The sequence below is a fragment of the Exophiala bonariae genome (genome assembly GCF_035927105.1).
Source record: "Exophiala bonariae strain CCFEE 5792 chromosome Unknown scaffold_8, whole genome shotgun sequence".
NCBI lineage: Eukaryota > Fungi > Ascomycota > Eurotiomycetes > Chaetothyriales > Herpotrichiellaceae > Exophiala > Exophiala bonariae.
The window spans coordinates 450,374-465,342 of record NW_027042483.1 but is presented as its reverse complement, the minus strand read 5'-3'; the positions used below and the strand labels follow the sequence as shown (position 1 = coordinate 465,342).

Below are 14,969 nucleotides of genomic sequence, written 5' to 3'. Positions count from 1 at the left end.
AGTAGCACAGGTTACCACATGAACCTTTGAACATTTCCTGGTTCCTGGGGCCACTCAAATCCTTTGTACAAGAAGATGTAGCCTGTCACGATATTAATCGTGAGATACCACGCTAGCTCGATATATGCCGAATACCCAGCCAACGTGGTTAATGCCGTCTGTAGAACAAAAGTAGACTGTGAATCTTGTTTTCCTCTTGTGCTTTTACCTTTCTCAAGCTGGGAAAACTTTTGCTGTGCCTTCGACTGAGGCTGGTGTTCGGGAACAGCTAATCGCCACATAAGCCAAGGCACGATAAAGTACCTTGGCTCAACAAGCGGTGCAGTTACCAGGGACAGAGAAGTCGCAAGAAGCCATACCAACACATCGCTCACGCTGACAGTATCGGCACTGTGAAGAATTCGAATAGTCTTCTGGTCGGGTTGAGATTCCGGAGCACCACCAAGAGCGGTCAGAACTAGCCAACCACAGATGTAGTAAACTGGAATGACCGCATATTTGATAATCCAATGTCTTCTCAAGAGAGCGAAGACGTAGAACACATAGTGGCGATTGTCGGCCAAGGTGAATGGATGGACAATGGTGTTGAAGTGAACGATATTAAACATGATCGCCAAAGCTGTAGCGGTGGTGATGAGCTTTGGCAATCGGCGCCGCAAAGCCGCGAGGTCGGAAAATAGAGGTAATATTACCGGCCATGAGAAGAAAATGATCAATGGCCAGATATACAGCATTTGGGTCAGGTGAATGGTTGCGATGTGGTTGCCTTTGTCACCTAGCACTACGCCACCATTCCATGTCACGAATCCGGCGAATGAACCAAGAAGGCATATCTGAGGCCATAGATCAAGTAGGATTCGAGGCAGAATTGGTATAGCCGATTGTACAAGCGAGAGGCTTGTTATCGAAAAGTCTGGCATCGTGGTTAGCTGTTGGTTTTGAGAAAATGGCAAGGAGATAGCAAACCTTGGAAAGATGCTTGAGAAATTGGTGGATCATGGAGTTTTTCAACACCGACTTTCGTCTTAATGGTGGCCACCGCTTGTAATCCACCCAGGTAGACAGCAACCCAGAAGATATTGGTCTGGCGGGCAGAAAGAGACAACAAGCCAGCCACAAGATGGAGTGTCTGGAACAGGAACTTCTTCCAGCCATCAGTAGACAATCCTGCCGTCCAAACTGTCTGAGCGAGGACAACTGTGAAGACGCTGAAGAGATCCGTGTAGAATAAGGCCGAAAAGAAGAATAGTAGTGGAAACAGAATGATGTTGAACTCCCGCTGCAGCACATTGTCCGACACAACTGTTCTCTTGCCTACTGCCACCAGAATATACAAGACGATGAGAACCATGTAGAGCAGTACAGCATTGACGTATCTCCACTCATCAGTGGTCGGCTTCATTGTCGGGTCCATATAACCCCGGAAAGAATTAATGAGGTAAGAAAAGCCATAAAGCCCCGGAGGAGTGGTGATTTTCGGATCCCATTGCGACCATTTTCCATACCAATATGCTTGGACTTGAGGAACATGGAAGACCTCATCGAGATAAGGCGCCGGGACGACCTCGTTAACATATTGTCGCCATTTGCTGTGAACTACATTGATGAACAGGAGAAGCGAAACTCGGAGAAATTCCGGGCTTTTGAAATAAGTGAAATGTGCCATATCTGGAGAGCAGGTGAGGATGAGCTAGAGTGTCGGCCTGGTATTTCGGATGAACATCGGTGTGAAAAACCAAAAGAAACTGTCTTTGTTCGAAATTTATATGCTCGAAATCTGAAACACTCCTGGCTCTAGCCTTGCTTGCTGAATTGTCCCAGATAGAAAAGGGGCGGTTGCTTCAAGTGGATGGCAGAATTTGACATGGATTGACCGTCATTTGAACTGGGTGTGATCACGTGCGGGACTTGGCGCGGCGCGGCGCGATTGAGATTCGGCCTCCAACTCCAAAGCCTGTATCTATCATGTGTTCCATTTCTAACCTCTAGAAATATATCGACCAATGCTACAGCAGAAGCAGTTACATGATCTTGACTGACACGTCCTCTCAAGAGCACCATCGTCGTAATGGGACCGGTGAGTCTGATGCTCGACTTTCGTGACTGACGTCCTTCGCATGCCTGCGCCTTCGCTCTGCTTCCCTTGTGTCGACAGTATTGACTAGATGAACTTTTTGCAGCGAGGATTTACCCTTCCTCCAGCCAACACACAGTCTGCGAAGCAAGCACGCAGCGCCTTCTTCTGTTCACTATGTCAGAAAGGCTACAGTCGGATGAATGAGTTCGAAGCGCATCAGTCATCCTACGATCACCAGCATAAGAAGCGATTGAAAGACATGAAAGAGATGCAGAGACAGGTTCAACCTAAAAAAGAGGAAAAGGGTCCATTGATGCAAATCAAATTGGGCACCACAGTGAAGAGCTCTTCTGGCGGTGGTGGGTTTAAGAAGGGAGGATTCAAGAATGCATTTGCGCCAGCTGGAGACGAAGAAAAGCCTGCGCTTGAAACGGATGATGCCGTGGCTGAGAATACAAAACTCGTCCCAGAGGATCAAGACAGCGACGTGACAGATGACGAGGACTATTACGACCCGCTACAACCGACTGGATGTATGCCTGGTTGTAAGAGCCAAGCGGCTGCCGAACATCAATGATGATTCACATACGATGTTCTACTCCTCCATTCAAAGGCTGTCATCCCACCTGGAGAATTCAAATCAGCATGAGAGGACCTGCATTGGCGATGGCATTGTCTTGTGTGGGAACTGCCGTGGTTCCAGTCAAACCGGTGCCACATACTGCACGGCCTCTTGGCATTTTCCATTAACAGAGTTCGAAGCTCTTGAGATGCTAAAACCTGCAACTCATACCTATCCGAATCCAAGGAAATTTCCAAGGTCGCTCTCGGACTGACGCTGTAAAAACTGCCAGCGACACAAGCACACAAGCCCACGCGGAATTCGACCGCGAAACGCCCTGTGAGGGATGCCTCGTCTCCGAGGGCCGAAACCGAGATGGTGTGACTAGTATCAACATGATGGAGTGTCTCTCAATAGTGCAGCTACTCCGCGTGTTCTGGAGAGAACATAGCGGATGCATGAAGGTTTATTGTGTCGCACTCCCCTCGAATGTCTTCTTTGATAGCCTGGTGAATATGTCTTCTGTACGATACCTAGGTAGATACTGTAGCAACAATGCTTGTTGCTAGCGACAGTTAGTTGAACCTGTTTACACCTATTATTCCGGTGAGATCGCACCATGTAGAATTCAGCATAGAGTGGCCTGTCCTTGCGTGAGGAATTGTCGTCATTTGAAACCGAAAACAGGTCGAGGCTTGGCATCAAGTGTTGTAAAAAGTTTCCAGACTCGAATCCATTTCATCGACATCTGCTATCGACAATCAATTTCTTTGGATTTTGTCTCAACGGCGGAGTCAGGGGAGATCATCCATGAAACTTTCATCTTTTTCGTACTCTAATTGCGCATTGTGTCTCGGTCAACACGCGAGACCGCTTCTTTTTAGAACTGTCGTTGCAAGTCTTTTCAGAGCCAGCAAGCAATTCACTACCCGGACAGCTCCGTACACCATGGCTGTCGATATCGTCGCAATTAACGGCAAGAAATACCGAAGCGTTCGGGAAGGATTGGCGTCAGTACTCGCACCATATGGAGCCGAGAGCGAACCAGTACAGATACTCTCGAAACAGGTCAAAAACAACGATGAAGGCAACCAAGCAGTCTTCTACAATCCTATTCAGCAATTCAATCGGGATCTGACTGTTCTCGCAATTACCATCTATGGGGAAGGTGCTATATTACAGAAATCAGCTCGTAGCAACCAAAAGCCCCACAGAAGCAAGCGAAAGAAGCAGCACGCGGCGACAAGTGGGGTTGCACAGAACAACCAAGAACCAATTTCAGTGCAGGAAAATCATCGAAAGCGTAAAGTCGATGATGCCGAGGACGAAACTATCACCGAGCATGCCACCGACGGTTCAAAAAGACCCAAAGTCGACCAAGTTCCGGACGCAGAGGATGATCTCCCGGTTGCGCAATTAAATGGTGGCGAAGACTCTGTGCTACCCAAAGCAGACGCCAGCGACGGTCAGAATATTGAAGTACCTCTACCAGGGGTGCAGGCACTGAGGCAGACATCACAGCCACTGACTGCCCCTTCACGCCCGACACCCTTCACCATACTCGATGCGTTATCTGCTACTGGACTCCGTGCGCTTCGTTATGCGAAAGAGATCCCATTCGCCACGAATATAGTTGCAAACGACCTGTCTCCTGAAGCTGTGAAAAGCATTGAGCTCAATATTGATCACAACGAAGTCAAGGGAAGGGTCCATTCGAATCTGGCAGATGCTCGGGCTTTTATGTACAGCAAAGTCGGCAATGAGAGCATCAGGCAACAGGAAGGGTACGTACATCGCTTTGACGTTGTTGATCTCGACCCATACGGCACAGCTGCTCCATTTTTCGATGCCAGCCTACAAGCCCTTCAGGATGGTGGCATGCTCTGTGTAACTTGCACGGACGCTGGGGTTTTCGCCTCGGCTGGATACCCTGAAAAAACCTATGCTTTGTATGGCGGAATTCCCACGAGAGGTCCGCATTCCCATGAGACGGGCTTGCGGTTGATTCTCAATGGGATTGCCGTATCAGCAGCAAGATATGGCATTGCCATTGAACCACTGCTCTCGCTCTCCATCGACTACTATGCACGACTATTCGTCCGAATTCATAAAAAGCCACAAGAGGTCAAACTACTTCCAGGAACAACAATGATTGTCTACAGCTGTGGCCATGGTTGTGGATCCTGGACGACACAACCCTATCTGCGCAATCAAAAACAGACAGCTAAAAATGGCGATACGTTTTACAAGTATTCATCTGCACAAGGGCCATCTGCAGCTCCAAATTGCGATCACTGCGGCAGCAAGACCCATATAACAGGACCCATGTGGGCTGGGCCGCTGCATAACTCTCATTTTGTGAAGCGAATGGTTGAAAGAATCCCCAGCCTTGACAAGTCTGTTTACGGCACTACCGATCGTCTCCAAGGAATGTTGTCTATGGCGCTAGAGGAGGACTTTACACCTCAACCAGAACATGTGAATGGAAATGAGAGTCATGTGACTACGCAGAATTCAATCGGGTCTCCAGATGCACGCATCATTCCTCGGATTTCGCCAGCGTTGGTTGATCCCGCCCCATTCTTCATCATGCCAACGTTATTGGCTAAAGTCATACATTGCATGACGCCCCCTGAAGATCTGTTTCGAGGCGCACTTCGAGGCCTTGGCTACCGTGTTACACGATCTCATTGTAAACCAGGAAGTATGAAGACAAACGCTCCTTTCGACGTCATCTGGGAGGTCGTACGAGAGTATATGCGGACCAAGGCTCCGATAAAAGAAGGCGCGGTCAAGAAAGGAACTCCAGGATGGAACATCTTGGCCAGGCTTCGTGGTACAGAAAGGCTGTTGGTATCAGAACTCAAGGACAGTAGCAAAGCACAGATCGAAAGATGTGAGTCGAAAGAGGATCTGAAAACAGTCTTGCAAGGAATGTTGTATCGTCTGGAGAATGAGAAAGAGGAGGATTCTACTGCTCCTAAAGAAACCCCAAACCAGGCGGACGCAATGAGTGGAGACCAAGCAATCGTCGAAAATTCTAACTCCATTTCGAATGGTTCGAAGGAGACTCCGGACGATATCACACCCAGCAAGCTTAAGATCATCTTTGATCAAGCGCTTGGCAAGGATGCAGGCCGTGGCAAACTCGTGAGATACCAGGTAAATCCCCGAGAGAACTGGGGTCCTATGAGTCGAGCAGGAAGGACAACATGATCTGCCAAAATCTCGAATTGAGGAAGGCATGTTCCGTGCTTGAGGTGTACAATATGCCGACTTCGAGTATCGCTATACTGATCTCAAAATATCATGCAAGGCGAGTGGGCAAAGACTGTGGAGATTGAAGAGAGGTGCGTGTCTCACCACGTGGATGACAGCGTTCTTCGTCACTTCTCTCTCTTAGGCAAGATCAAGTTTCATGGCTCACTTCTACTTGAAAGGACAACTATTTCCAAGAAGAAATACTCTGATGGTTCATCGAAATGTCACTCAAGCAGCCTGAGTTAATTGTACATCAGGGTTCAATGAGGGTCACATTCGTTGACCTGAAACAGTCTTCTACAAAGAAACTCTTTTCGTTTGCTTGCAAGTTTTCATATTTTGTCTTTGTTTGCTCTTACTTCTCATCTACCAAGTTCATTCACGCGACACGCACGAACACTACACTTCTTAGGGAGAAACCCCTCTTCCTTTGTGCGAAGCGCTGCGCAAATCAAGTTTGACTGGCGTCTAGTATCTGAGGGTTGCAATATTATTACTCATGGCGGTTCCTAACGGCCGCGTGTTGAGGTCGACAAAGAATGCTTCAACACCAACAGCCGCAAAGACCGATGCAGAAACTGCACATGTAAGGTGTCCCCACTCACGATCAAAACATAAGGCCGCACGCTTATCGTTTCTGATAGGTCAAAACTCGCTATACGAATTTGGTGGTCGAGTTGATGGCAACATGTCTCGATTTGCTTACGAAAGTCAGCGCTGAATCCAGTCCGTTTGCGACCAACACCCCGTCGGATTCTCACATTAGTGCATTCAAGTCGGCATTCAAAAACGTGGGGTTCAGCGAAGGCTACGCAGAGGAAATCATTGGCGGCGCCACGGTGCGAGTTAAGGCACACGATGAGACACGGAAACGCAGAAGACGACTGATCATGTTCGAGAAGCAGGTGCGTCAGGTTGCCGACACGGTGAAGCGCATGGCGAGCGATGTTCCACAGCAAATGCCTGCACAAACATCTCCGGATGGTCGAACAAGGCTGGGGGATGGTGATACTACAGGGAATGCACCTGCAGAGGTTCAGCAGCTTCAACATGACGATGAATTACTCTTCGCTGAGCTTCTGCGCCTGGTCAATGAGAGCAGAATCTGGATCACCAGTGTGCCAAAAGCGATGCATATCGACGATGAAGGTTGCGGCGAGCCACTATATACATCAGAGCATTTAGACGAGCGGCCACCGCCCGGGCCCAAGGACACCACCAGCGGGCCCACCCACTCGACTAGCTGGTACGATGGTCCGCCATCAGCGCAGATCATCATCGAGCCCAAAGCTAAACCGGCAACGCGCAGAGCATTGGCGAGAAACGATAAGGATTCCCAGTCACAGCCTCCGACTCCTGAAGGATTTGGTTGGGACGATCTGCTTCCGGAAATAGTGGATTGAGGCGATTGGAAAGGTACATTCAGAGGGCATTGATAGTTTCTCGGCGTATGCCTAACCCTACAGCTGTTTCAAGGTTGGGAGATCCTCTAGAAGAGTGATAAGATACCCTCCTTTTGAAGCTGTTGGATGTGAAGGAATCTGGCTTGTCCTCTTTGAGTTCTTTGTAATGTGCTTGCAATTCGAACCAAGTCTAATTGAGAAAATGAGCAATCATCCTCTTCCAGAGTGTAACATGGTCTAAAGAGTCCCTTCTGACCTCGAATTCTGATATGGTCATTTTGACCACTTTGGAACCTAGATCTTGGCTCTACTACTGAGAACACTCACTATCAGGTATCGCACGAGACCCATGTTTTGCATATTACAAATACAGAGAGCGGAAACAAGGACTGACTGCCTGAAGCCTACGACACCTTGGAAGGCTAATGACAATATTCGCGAGTGGGTAGCCTCCATCTTCAAGAGTATGACAAAGAAGTTGATATTGCACCGGGTTCGGAGTGAGAAGGCACCGGACTTTGAGGCCCAGATCCGATCTCGTACAGCTGACGGCATGGATGATGCCATCAACTTCACTTTCAAATAATTGGTCCTTTGCGCTTAGAAATTCGCCCACATCGATTACTACGTGAGTAGTCGCCGTGAGTATGATGAAGTGTGCCAATGTAGACTCTATACGAAACTCAGCCTTTCCTATGCCATCATCTTCCAGACTCTAGGTAGGTGTCCAGGTAGATTCACCCTCTGCTTTTCTGTCCGCCGCCCCCCTCTCGCGATTCACCCATACAACGATAAATCCGCAAAACGACCCTCTATTTTTACATCTGAATTTATCTTGACCACCACATGCTGACACGCCGATACTCGCATCGTGCCGCTTGACCTCACGTCCAACACCGTCAGTATCACAACAATGGCTCAAAAACCAGTACTCATCTCCGGCGCCGGGCTGGCATCCCTCCTCTTGGCACAGTCGCTTCTACGATCCAAGATCCCATTCCAGATCTTCGAGCGCGACGCTTCACTCAGCTTCCGCGGGCAGGGATACCGACTCCGGTTGTCGTCCGAGGGACTGGACGCGATCGAGGCAGTCCTCGGCCCTTCTGCATTCCAGCGTTTCTGGGACCGCTGTGGGAAAACAGGCGGGAGCGGGTTCGTCGGCTTCGACGCCATCACGGGGGTGTCTTACGAGGAGAAAACGGAGAGTCTCGGTTCGCGGGACGGAAAGATCGTCGGGATCGCGAGGGGAGAGATGAGGCGGCTGTTCCTTGAGGGTTGCGAAGAGTTCCTGCACTTCAATAAGCATGTCAAGGGCTATGAGCTGACGGAGGACGGGGTTCGGGCCGTGTTCGCGGATGGGTCCAAATCGGTGGAAGGCTCCCTGCTTGTTGCTGGTGACGGGCTCAAGTCCACCATTGCCAAGCAGGTGTCTGGTGGGCGGCTCAAGGTCTATGATCTAGGGGCCAGGGGTATACATGGCCAGGCTCCGACTTCGGCATTCAAATCGCTCGGTGAAGGTGTGTTCAGGGTCGTGGATACGGCAAATCCCGATGGTCGATTGTCCATCATCACCAATGTGCGTCCCAACGATATGGATGACGAGAATGTCGAGTTTGGCTGGACTATGATCGGCATCCCGGGGGTGATCAAGGCACCCAACGACGACTACACGATTGTCGGGAAGGGAGCAGCCGACATTGCAAAATCATTGACGAAAGACTGGAATCCTCGCTTCAAGCCTCTGTTCGACCAGATGAACGAGCACGAAGCGGCGTTCTGGAAAATCACATGTTCAACACCCACTGGTGTTCCTGAGTGGCCCAATGAACCCCGTGTCGGGCTCATTGGCGACGCGGTCCACTCAATGACGCCCGCGGGCGGGATTGGAGCAAATACTGCTGTGAGAGATTCGGCGTTACTTGGCCGGTTGTTGCATGAGGCTGGTGGGTATGCACCAGGTGTGACTGCGGAGTATGAGAAGGAAATGAGAGTCTACGGTAGCGAGGCCGTTAAGTCAAGTTATGGTATGGCAACAAAGGCGTTTAGTGTTCAAATCGATGACTCAACTCCGACCATTTGAGTGCTCAAGACATTGTTATATGTTCAATGATGGTTGACTGTATTTTAGATCTTCCAAGAACTAGACCGCTCGGGATAAGAGATGTTACCGGAGTTTCATCTGGAATTAGGGGACTCAAATGACGAGCAACCCACTTATATGCTTCTCAATATTATCATCTTGCGCGTGTCTGACAACTAGAAGGTGGTCCGTAGAGTCATCACCAAGTCACATAATGTGTACAAAGCATGCTCTGACACCAAAGCACTTGCGCACTAGGCTTAAGCACTTCTTCGGAGGATATTTGTGCTGGAGATCGTCTCCCATTACTGCAAGATGAATCGGATGTCAAGCATAGACAGCAATTCTCGAGCTTTCATTTCAACTGCAATGTCCAAATGCGTGGCATGAAGCACACTGTTAAGACTGAAGTTGTTCATTCATGTCTGCTTGCGTCTGACAGCTTGTTGCTTCGCAAGATGAATGAAACGCCTAGCACTGCACAGCATGCGATGCCACAGGACAGGATCACCACACGAATACATCCAAACATCCTTCGTTGTCTCGTTACGGGTAGACAAAGCGAACAGTATTGGGGGGGTGAGACGAGATTGCATCTGACCGGAATTGGGGACCGGAAGTCTGGGAGGCTCAAAGTATACATGAGCAGTCCAGCTCTGACTAGACGGGTGGGCCTGATCGACTGCGGTTGATATATCAGTGCTGATCATCAGCTTCACCATGACAATAGCACATTTCAAAGTATTCAACTCAAGCAGAGCTGACAACATGACCAAGAGTTTCACTCTATGTCAAAGCTCGTCCCACATCCGCAACTGCTTTTCGCTCTTGGATTGCCGACAATCTTGAATTGACTGCCGATCAACTCGGTCGTGAAGTCGACCGTGCTACCCTTGAGCAATTCTAGCGAAGGGAGATCCATAACGACCTCGGCCTTGCCTTTGTCGTCGGCACCTTCTGATGGCTCAATGGCGAACACCGTGTCTTCTTCTTGATCTATCTTCGAGCTGTCCTCCAGGGACATCAAGTATTGGAAGCCGTGGCAACCACCAGAGGTGACTGTCACGCGGAGGTGGGAGTCTGCAGACGGCGGAGATGAAATCAGTGTGTTTTTCCGTGTAGGTGTGCTCGTGATCTGCTTCAGGCGCTGTACAGATATATTAGTGGGCCGAACATGCGTACATCTCGTGGTCGCAACAACATACCTTTGCCGCTCGCTCTGATATTTCGATAGACATATCAGCGCCATCGTCGTCGGTACGTGGGTTCTGAAGAACCACAGTGGCTCTTACAGCTGATGTATTGGAAAAGCTCCGGGATGATTGAGGTACCGGATTGCGGACAATGTTCACCAGCCTTGGTCTCGTCGATTGAGGAAGTGATTGAGTGGTGATTGCTCGGCAAGCTTGAAAGAAGGTGCTTGGATCGTGCTGTCGTTGGAGCGGCCGAGAAGCTCGGAACAAAAGTCGACAAGGTGTCTGTGACATGTTACTCATCGGGAATATGTGGTAGAGGGTTCGTTCCTATTCCAAATGTTGTATATTACAGTTGAGGGCGGTGTTTAGAATCACGTAGATAGCAAGAAAGTGACGCAGGTGTTGGAGAAATCGAGATAGAATAATGGAGGGCGTTGGCCTCGGTGGCGGATAAACTCCGGCTTCGGCCTTGCTGACAATTCGTTCGTCCTCAACATCCCCGCATCCGCCACCAAAAATTCTGGTGTGAGAATCACAAGTCCATAGAGTCTACCTCGAAAAGATATAGAGGCGTGCATGGGACGAGACAGGGAATCGAAGAGCTATGGACTGAAATTGGCATTGAACTGGAACGACGGGTATAAAATATACCACTTACAAGGTCGGGATACGCACTGACAGAGCGAGCCGGGTCGAAGAATTTCAACACGAGGCTGAGTGGCAAGCAGGGGTTCCAGCGAGGCGAACTTCAGAGCCATGGCCGATATTCAACCAGACCAGTTCTCCAAGTCCGGTGCCGAGGGGCTGGATGCAGCTGACCCTTTATCTCGGTTCCGCAAAGAGTTCTATATACCAACTCTGGCAGACTTGAAACGCCCAACACTGGCCAAAGCATCTGACGAGCTAGCCTCAAAGCCGTCCACTTATCTGTGTGGTAACTCGTTGGGTCTTCAACCCGAAAGAACCGCCGAGCTGATCGATGCATTTCTAACGCAATGGCGAACCAAAGCCGTCACGGGTCATTTCGTCGAGCATTCCGACTCGCCTCTGAGGCCCTTTCTAGATGTGGACGATCATGCTGCACAGCTCATGGCTCCCATCGTGGGAGCTCTTGAATCCGAAGTCGCCGTGATGGGAAGTCTCACTGCTAATCTGCACTTCTTGATGTCCAGCTTCTACCGTCCCAGCAAAAAGGGTGAAGGAAGATACAAGATCTTATTGGAGGGCAAGGCGTTTCCCAGTGATCATGTAATCGCATTCTGCCCTAGTTGGAGCCGAGAGATTTATGCTGACAATCAATACTATCTAGTATGCAATCGAGTCACAGATAAAACATCACGACCTCGATCCAACTGACGCCATGATCTTGCTGGAGCCTGTCAATCCACAATCTCCACTGCTGACAACGGAACAAATCCTGCTTGCGATTGATCAACATTCATCAGAGCTTGCTCTGATCCTCCTCCCAGGAATTCAATTCTACACAGGCCAGTACTTTGACATCCAACGAATCACTGCCCATGCGCATTCTCATAGCATCATCATTGGATGGGACTGTGCTCATGCTGTTGGTAATATTGATCTCCAACTGCACGACTGGGATGTCGACTTTGCCGCTTGGTGTACGTACAAATACCTGAACTCCGGGCCTGGAGCGATGGCCGGCATTTTCGTGAACGAAAGATTCGGAAAAGTCGACATGGAGAGTCCGGACCAGAAGTTTTGGCCACGTCTTTCCGGCTGGTGGGGAGATGATAAAAGCAGTAGATTTCAGATGACGAACCGTGAGTCAGTAGCCTGCCACAAGTTTGTCTATTACTGATTTTGGCCAGGTTTTGTTCCTCGCCCAGGCGCGGCAGGTTATCAACTTTCCAACCCTAGCGCACTCGATCTGTCTGCCGTTGTTGCATCTCTGCAGATATTCAACGAGACCACAATGAAGGATTTGCGGCAAAGATCTATCAGACTGACGAACTATTTAGAACAGCTTCTCCACCAACTGCTGCAGAAACTACCGAGCCAGTTCGAGATTATCACCCCTCAAAGATCCCAGGAGCGAGGTGCTCAAATAAGTCTTCGGTTGGCGGCAGGGTTGCTAGACCACGTTCTTGAAAGCTTGGAAGCCGAGGGTGTCATTATTGATGAGAGAAAACCGGATGTCATAAGGGTTGCACCGGCGCCCTTATACAATAATTTTGTTGATGTGTGGCAATTTTGCCAGGTTTTGGAAAGAGCTCTGGTCAAGGCCATCACGTCGAAAGCAGCCCAATCATAACTTGACCGTTGCTGTTCAACAAGGCCTTTATCAGTCGTCCTCGCTATCGCTGATGTCAGCGTCACGCCAGAGCACGAACTCAAAACGACCTTCTAAGTTTGCCCGAATGAATTCTCGAATGACATCTTGCTCCATCTCAGCGAGGTCATGGTCAGGGTCCTGGGCCATCAAATTTAGATTGAATCCTCTCTGAGTCTGCGGATCAAGTTTCGCAAGGAAATCCATGATGGCTTCCATGGTGAATTCAGTCATGGCGTTCAAGGTGAGGGTTTTCAAATTCTTCAGACCGGCAAGAGGCCCCAGGACTTCTCTTGATACCGCATCTCCACTAGTCCAAAATTCTTCCAAAAGCGGAAGATTGAGAGCCAAATTGATGATGTGGTCTTCTTGAAACTCATCCGAAACATCCCTCAAGGCTAGTTCGCGTAGATTTCTCAGGTTGCAAAGTGCTTCAACCATAATTTGGAGGTCGTCAGGAGTAGTATCCTCGCCATTCCCTTTGAGCCACACGGCTTCCAAGGATTGTTGCTCAGACAGCGCACTGTGGAACAATTGTGCACTAGTATGTCGGACGGTGTAACCTTCTAGTGAAAGCATCGTTAACTTGACGGTCGGAGAGTATAGAACACGGCTGAGGATTGCCGGGCCATCAAACAGCCCTTTGAGTCTCAGATCGCGCAGTTGGCCACAAGAACTCAACCATTCAACCACTTCCAAGAAAACATCATTGTTTGATGATTCGAGCTGAACAGACCCATAGGAGTCGTCGAGCTTTAGAGTTTGTAGCTCGGTGCAAGCCTTGAGAGCATTCAAGTTCGATACTGCCTCTTGATTGAGGCTCCCAAGGTCAAGATGCTGCAGTGACTTGTGACGTCCCAGTGCTTCAAAGGAGAGCTTGCCTATCGTGTTCTGGCTGATGATTTCAAAATATGCCAGCTTATTTGCAGGTAGCTCGTTGAGGAAATTGGCAAACGATTCGTCTGCATCAGGCATCTGCCAATCATGAATGGTCAAATTTCGAAATTGGTCGCAGTGCTTCGCAATCGACTCGCCAGCCCCGTTGGCAAGAGCATCTCCCCTCCACAGCACCAGTGACTGTAGCTTCGGTGAGCGTGCGATCCATCTGGGGAGAAATCCAGGGCTGATGTGTCCAGCGATCTCTTCGAGTAAAGTCGTCTTCGCGGTCACCGCGTCTCCAATAGCACTGACGGTTGCTACAGTGTCCACAGCCAGTCTGTTGTGTTCTTTTTTCGGAAAATGGAAAGGCTTCAGAGCACCGGCAAAAAAAGCCTTCCTGACAGCGCCCAGAAACTTTTGGTCCTCGAGCATCATCAACAGATTCCGAAAATCGAGTGTTTTGATATAGCGGCAGTATGGCTTATAACAATTGTTGTCATCCAAACTGGAAAGAGTGATTGATCGCCAGAGTAGAGTCCACTTGCGAAAGAAGTCGGCTTCTTCAGCCGCTTTGACCGCGAAGTCGACCTGACGCTGATGAATATCCATGTATTCTCTCTGGTCAAAAGCTGGAGAGGTTTGATGCAACCTATGGTAAGCATCAATAATGTCTTCGAGAACATCAAATAAGAGACTCACTGGTACATGGTCCTGAGTGCAGGATCTGCAAAACATTTCGAGCTTCTAGCACATCTGTAGAGAGAGCCAAAATCACCTTCGCTACCGAGTTCCTGGCATATTATGAGCAAGATTTCTTCAGGCAAGGTGCTTCCTTCGTAGGGTGCAGCCATCGTGCATATCCTTGAAAGACCAGTGATTTGAAAGCGGGAACCAAAAAGGAATAGTTTGAAGGAACAGGACTTATCGAACCCAAGAAAATGAGAAATGTGATGGCTCGAGATTGTGATTCGTTGCGAGGTCTGTAAACAAAGCAGTGGAGGGAGACGTCTTCGCGGCGGCTACTTCGAAGAGCCGTGATGACATCATCCACTTTACGCGTTTTTGTCGAACTGAACGCGTGGGCCAGCTCACCTCTTAGCTAGGATATTTACCGCCTAAAGCCCCTAAACAGCAATCAGATCAACAATCACAACGACCACCACCTCCTAACTAATCACTGGGACGCACATTCATACATGGCCTGGAACTCAAGCACAA

At 49.3% G+C, this 14,969-nt stretch overlaps 8 protein-coding genes across 8 annotated transcripts; 5 read left to right on the top strand and 3 right to left on the bottom strand.

The window, feature by feature from the left end:
• Positions 1-11: 11 nt before the first annotated feature.
• Positions 12-1,666, bottom strand: LTR84_012605 (uncharacterized protein; the record flags this gene model as incomplete). The annotated part of the gene is made up of 2 exons (XM_064856124.1): positions 12-913; positions 967-1,666. 2 exons carry the CDS (start codon positions 1,664-1,666, stop codon positions 12-14), a joined length of 1,602 nt encoding a protein of 533 aa, XP_064708024.1.
• Positions 1,667-2,068: 402 nt separating this feature from the next.
• LTR84_012604 (uncharacterized protein) lies at positions 2,069-2,654 on the top strand (the record flags this gene model as incomplete). The annotated part of the gene is made up of 2 exons (XM_064856123.1): positions 2,069-2,077; positions 2,181-2,654. The coding sequence occupies 2 exons, from the start codon at positions 2,069-2,071 to the stop codon at positions 2,652-2,654; spliced, it is 483 nt and encodes a 160-aa protein (XP_064708023.1).
• A 933-nt stretch (positions 2,655-3,587) lies between these two features.
• On the top strand, positions 3,588-5,855 carry LTR84_012603 (uncharacterized protein; the record flags this gene model as incomplete). The annotated part of the gene is made up of 1 exon (XM_064856122.1): positions 3,588-5,855. One exon carries the CDS (start codon positions 3,588-3,590, stop codon positions 5,853-5,855), a length of 2,268 nt encoding a protein of 755 aa, XP_064708022.1.
• Positions 5,856-6,399: 544 nt separating this feature from the next.
• On the top strand, positions 6,400-7,303 carry LTR84_012602 (uncharacterized protein; the record flags this gene model as incomplete). The annotated part of the gene is made up of 2 exons (XM_064856121.1): positions 6,400-6,486; positions 6,545-7,303. The coding sequence occupies 2 exons, from the start codon at positions 6,400-6,402 to the stop codon at positions 7,301-7,303; spliced, it is 846 nt and encodes a 281-aa protein (XP_064708021.1).
• A 913-nt stretch (positions 7,304-8,216) lies between these two features.
• On the top strand, positions 8,217-9,383 carry LTR84_012601 (uncharacterized protein; the record flags this gene model as incomplete). The annotated part of the gene is made up of 1 exon (XM_064856120.1): positions 8,217-9,383. The coding sequence occupies one exon, from the start codon at positions 8,217-8,219 to the stop codon at positions 9,381-9,383; it is 1,167 nt and encodes a 388-aa protein (XP_064708020.1).
• A 781-nt stretch (positions 9,384-10,164) lies between these two features.
• On the bottom strand, positions 10,165-10,870 carry LTR84_012600 (uncharacterized protein; the record flags this gene model as incomplete). Its single annotated transcript, XM_064856119.1, has 2 exons — positions 10,165-10,530; positions 10,589-10,870. The coding sequence occupies 2 exons, from the start codon at positions 10,868-10,870 to the stop codon at positions 10,165-10,167; spliced, it is 648 nt and encodes a 215-aa protein (XP_064708019.1).
• A 465-nt stretch (positions 10,871-11,335) lies between these two features.
• Positions 11,336-12,854, top strand: BNA51 (Kynureninase 1; the record flags this gene model as incomplete). The annotated part of the gene is made up of 3 exons (XM_064856118.1): positions 11,336-11,827; positions 11,889-12,363; positions 12,412-12,854. The coding sequence occupies 3 exons, from the start codon at positions 11,336-11,338 to the stop codon at positions 12,852-12,854; spliced, it is 1,410 nt and encodes a 469-aa protein (XP_064708018.1).
• Positions 12,855-12,884: 30 nt separating this feature from the next.
• LTR84_012598 (uncharacterized protein) lies at positions 12,885-14,458 on the bottom strand (the record flags this gene model as incomplete). The annotated part of the gene is made up of 2 exons (XM_064856117.1): positions 12,885-14,400; positions 14,451-14,458. The coding sequence occupies 2 exons, from the start codon at positions 14,456-14,458 to the stop codon at positions 12,885-12,887; spliced, it is 1,524 nt and encodes a 507-aa protein (XP_064708017.1).
• Positions 14,459-14,969: the final 511 nt, after the last annotated feature.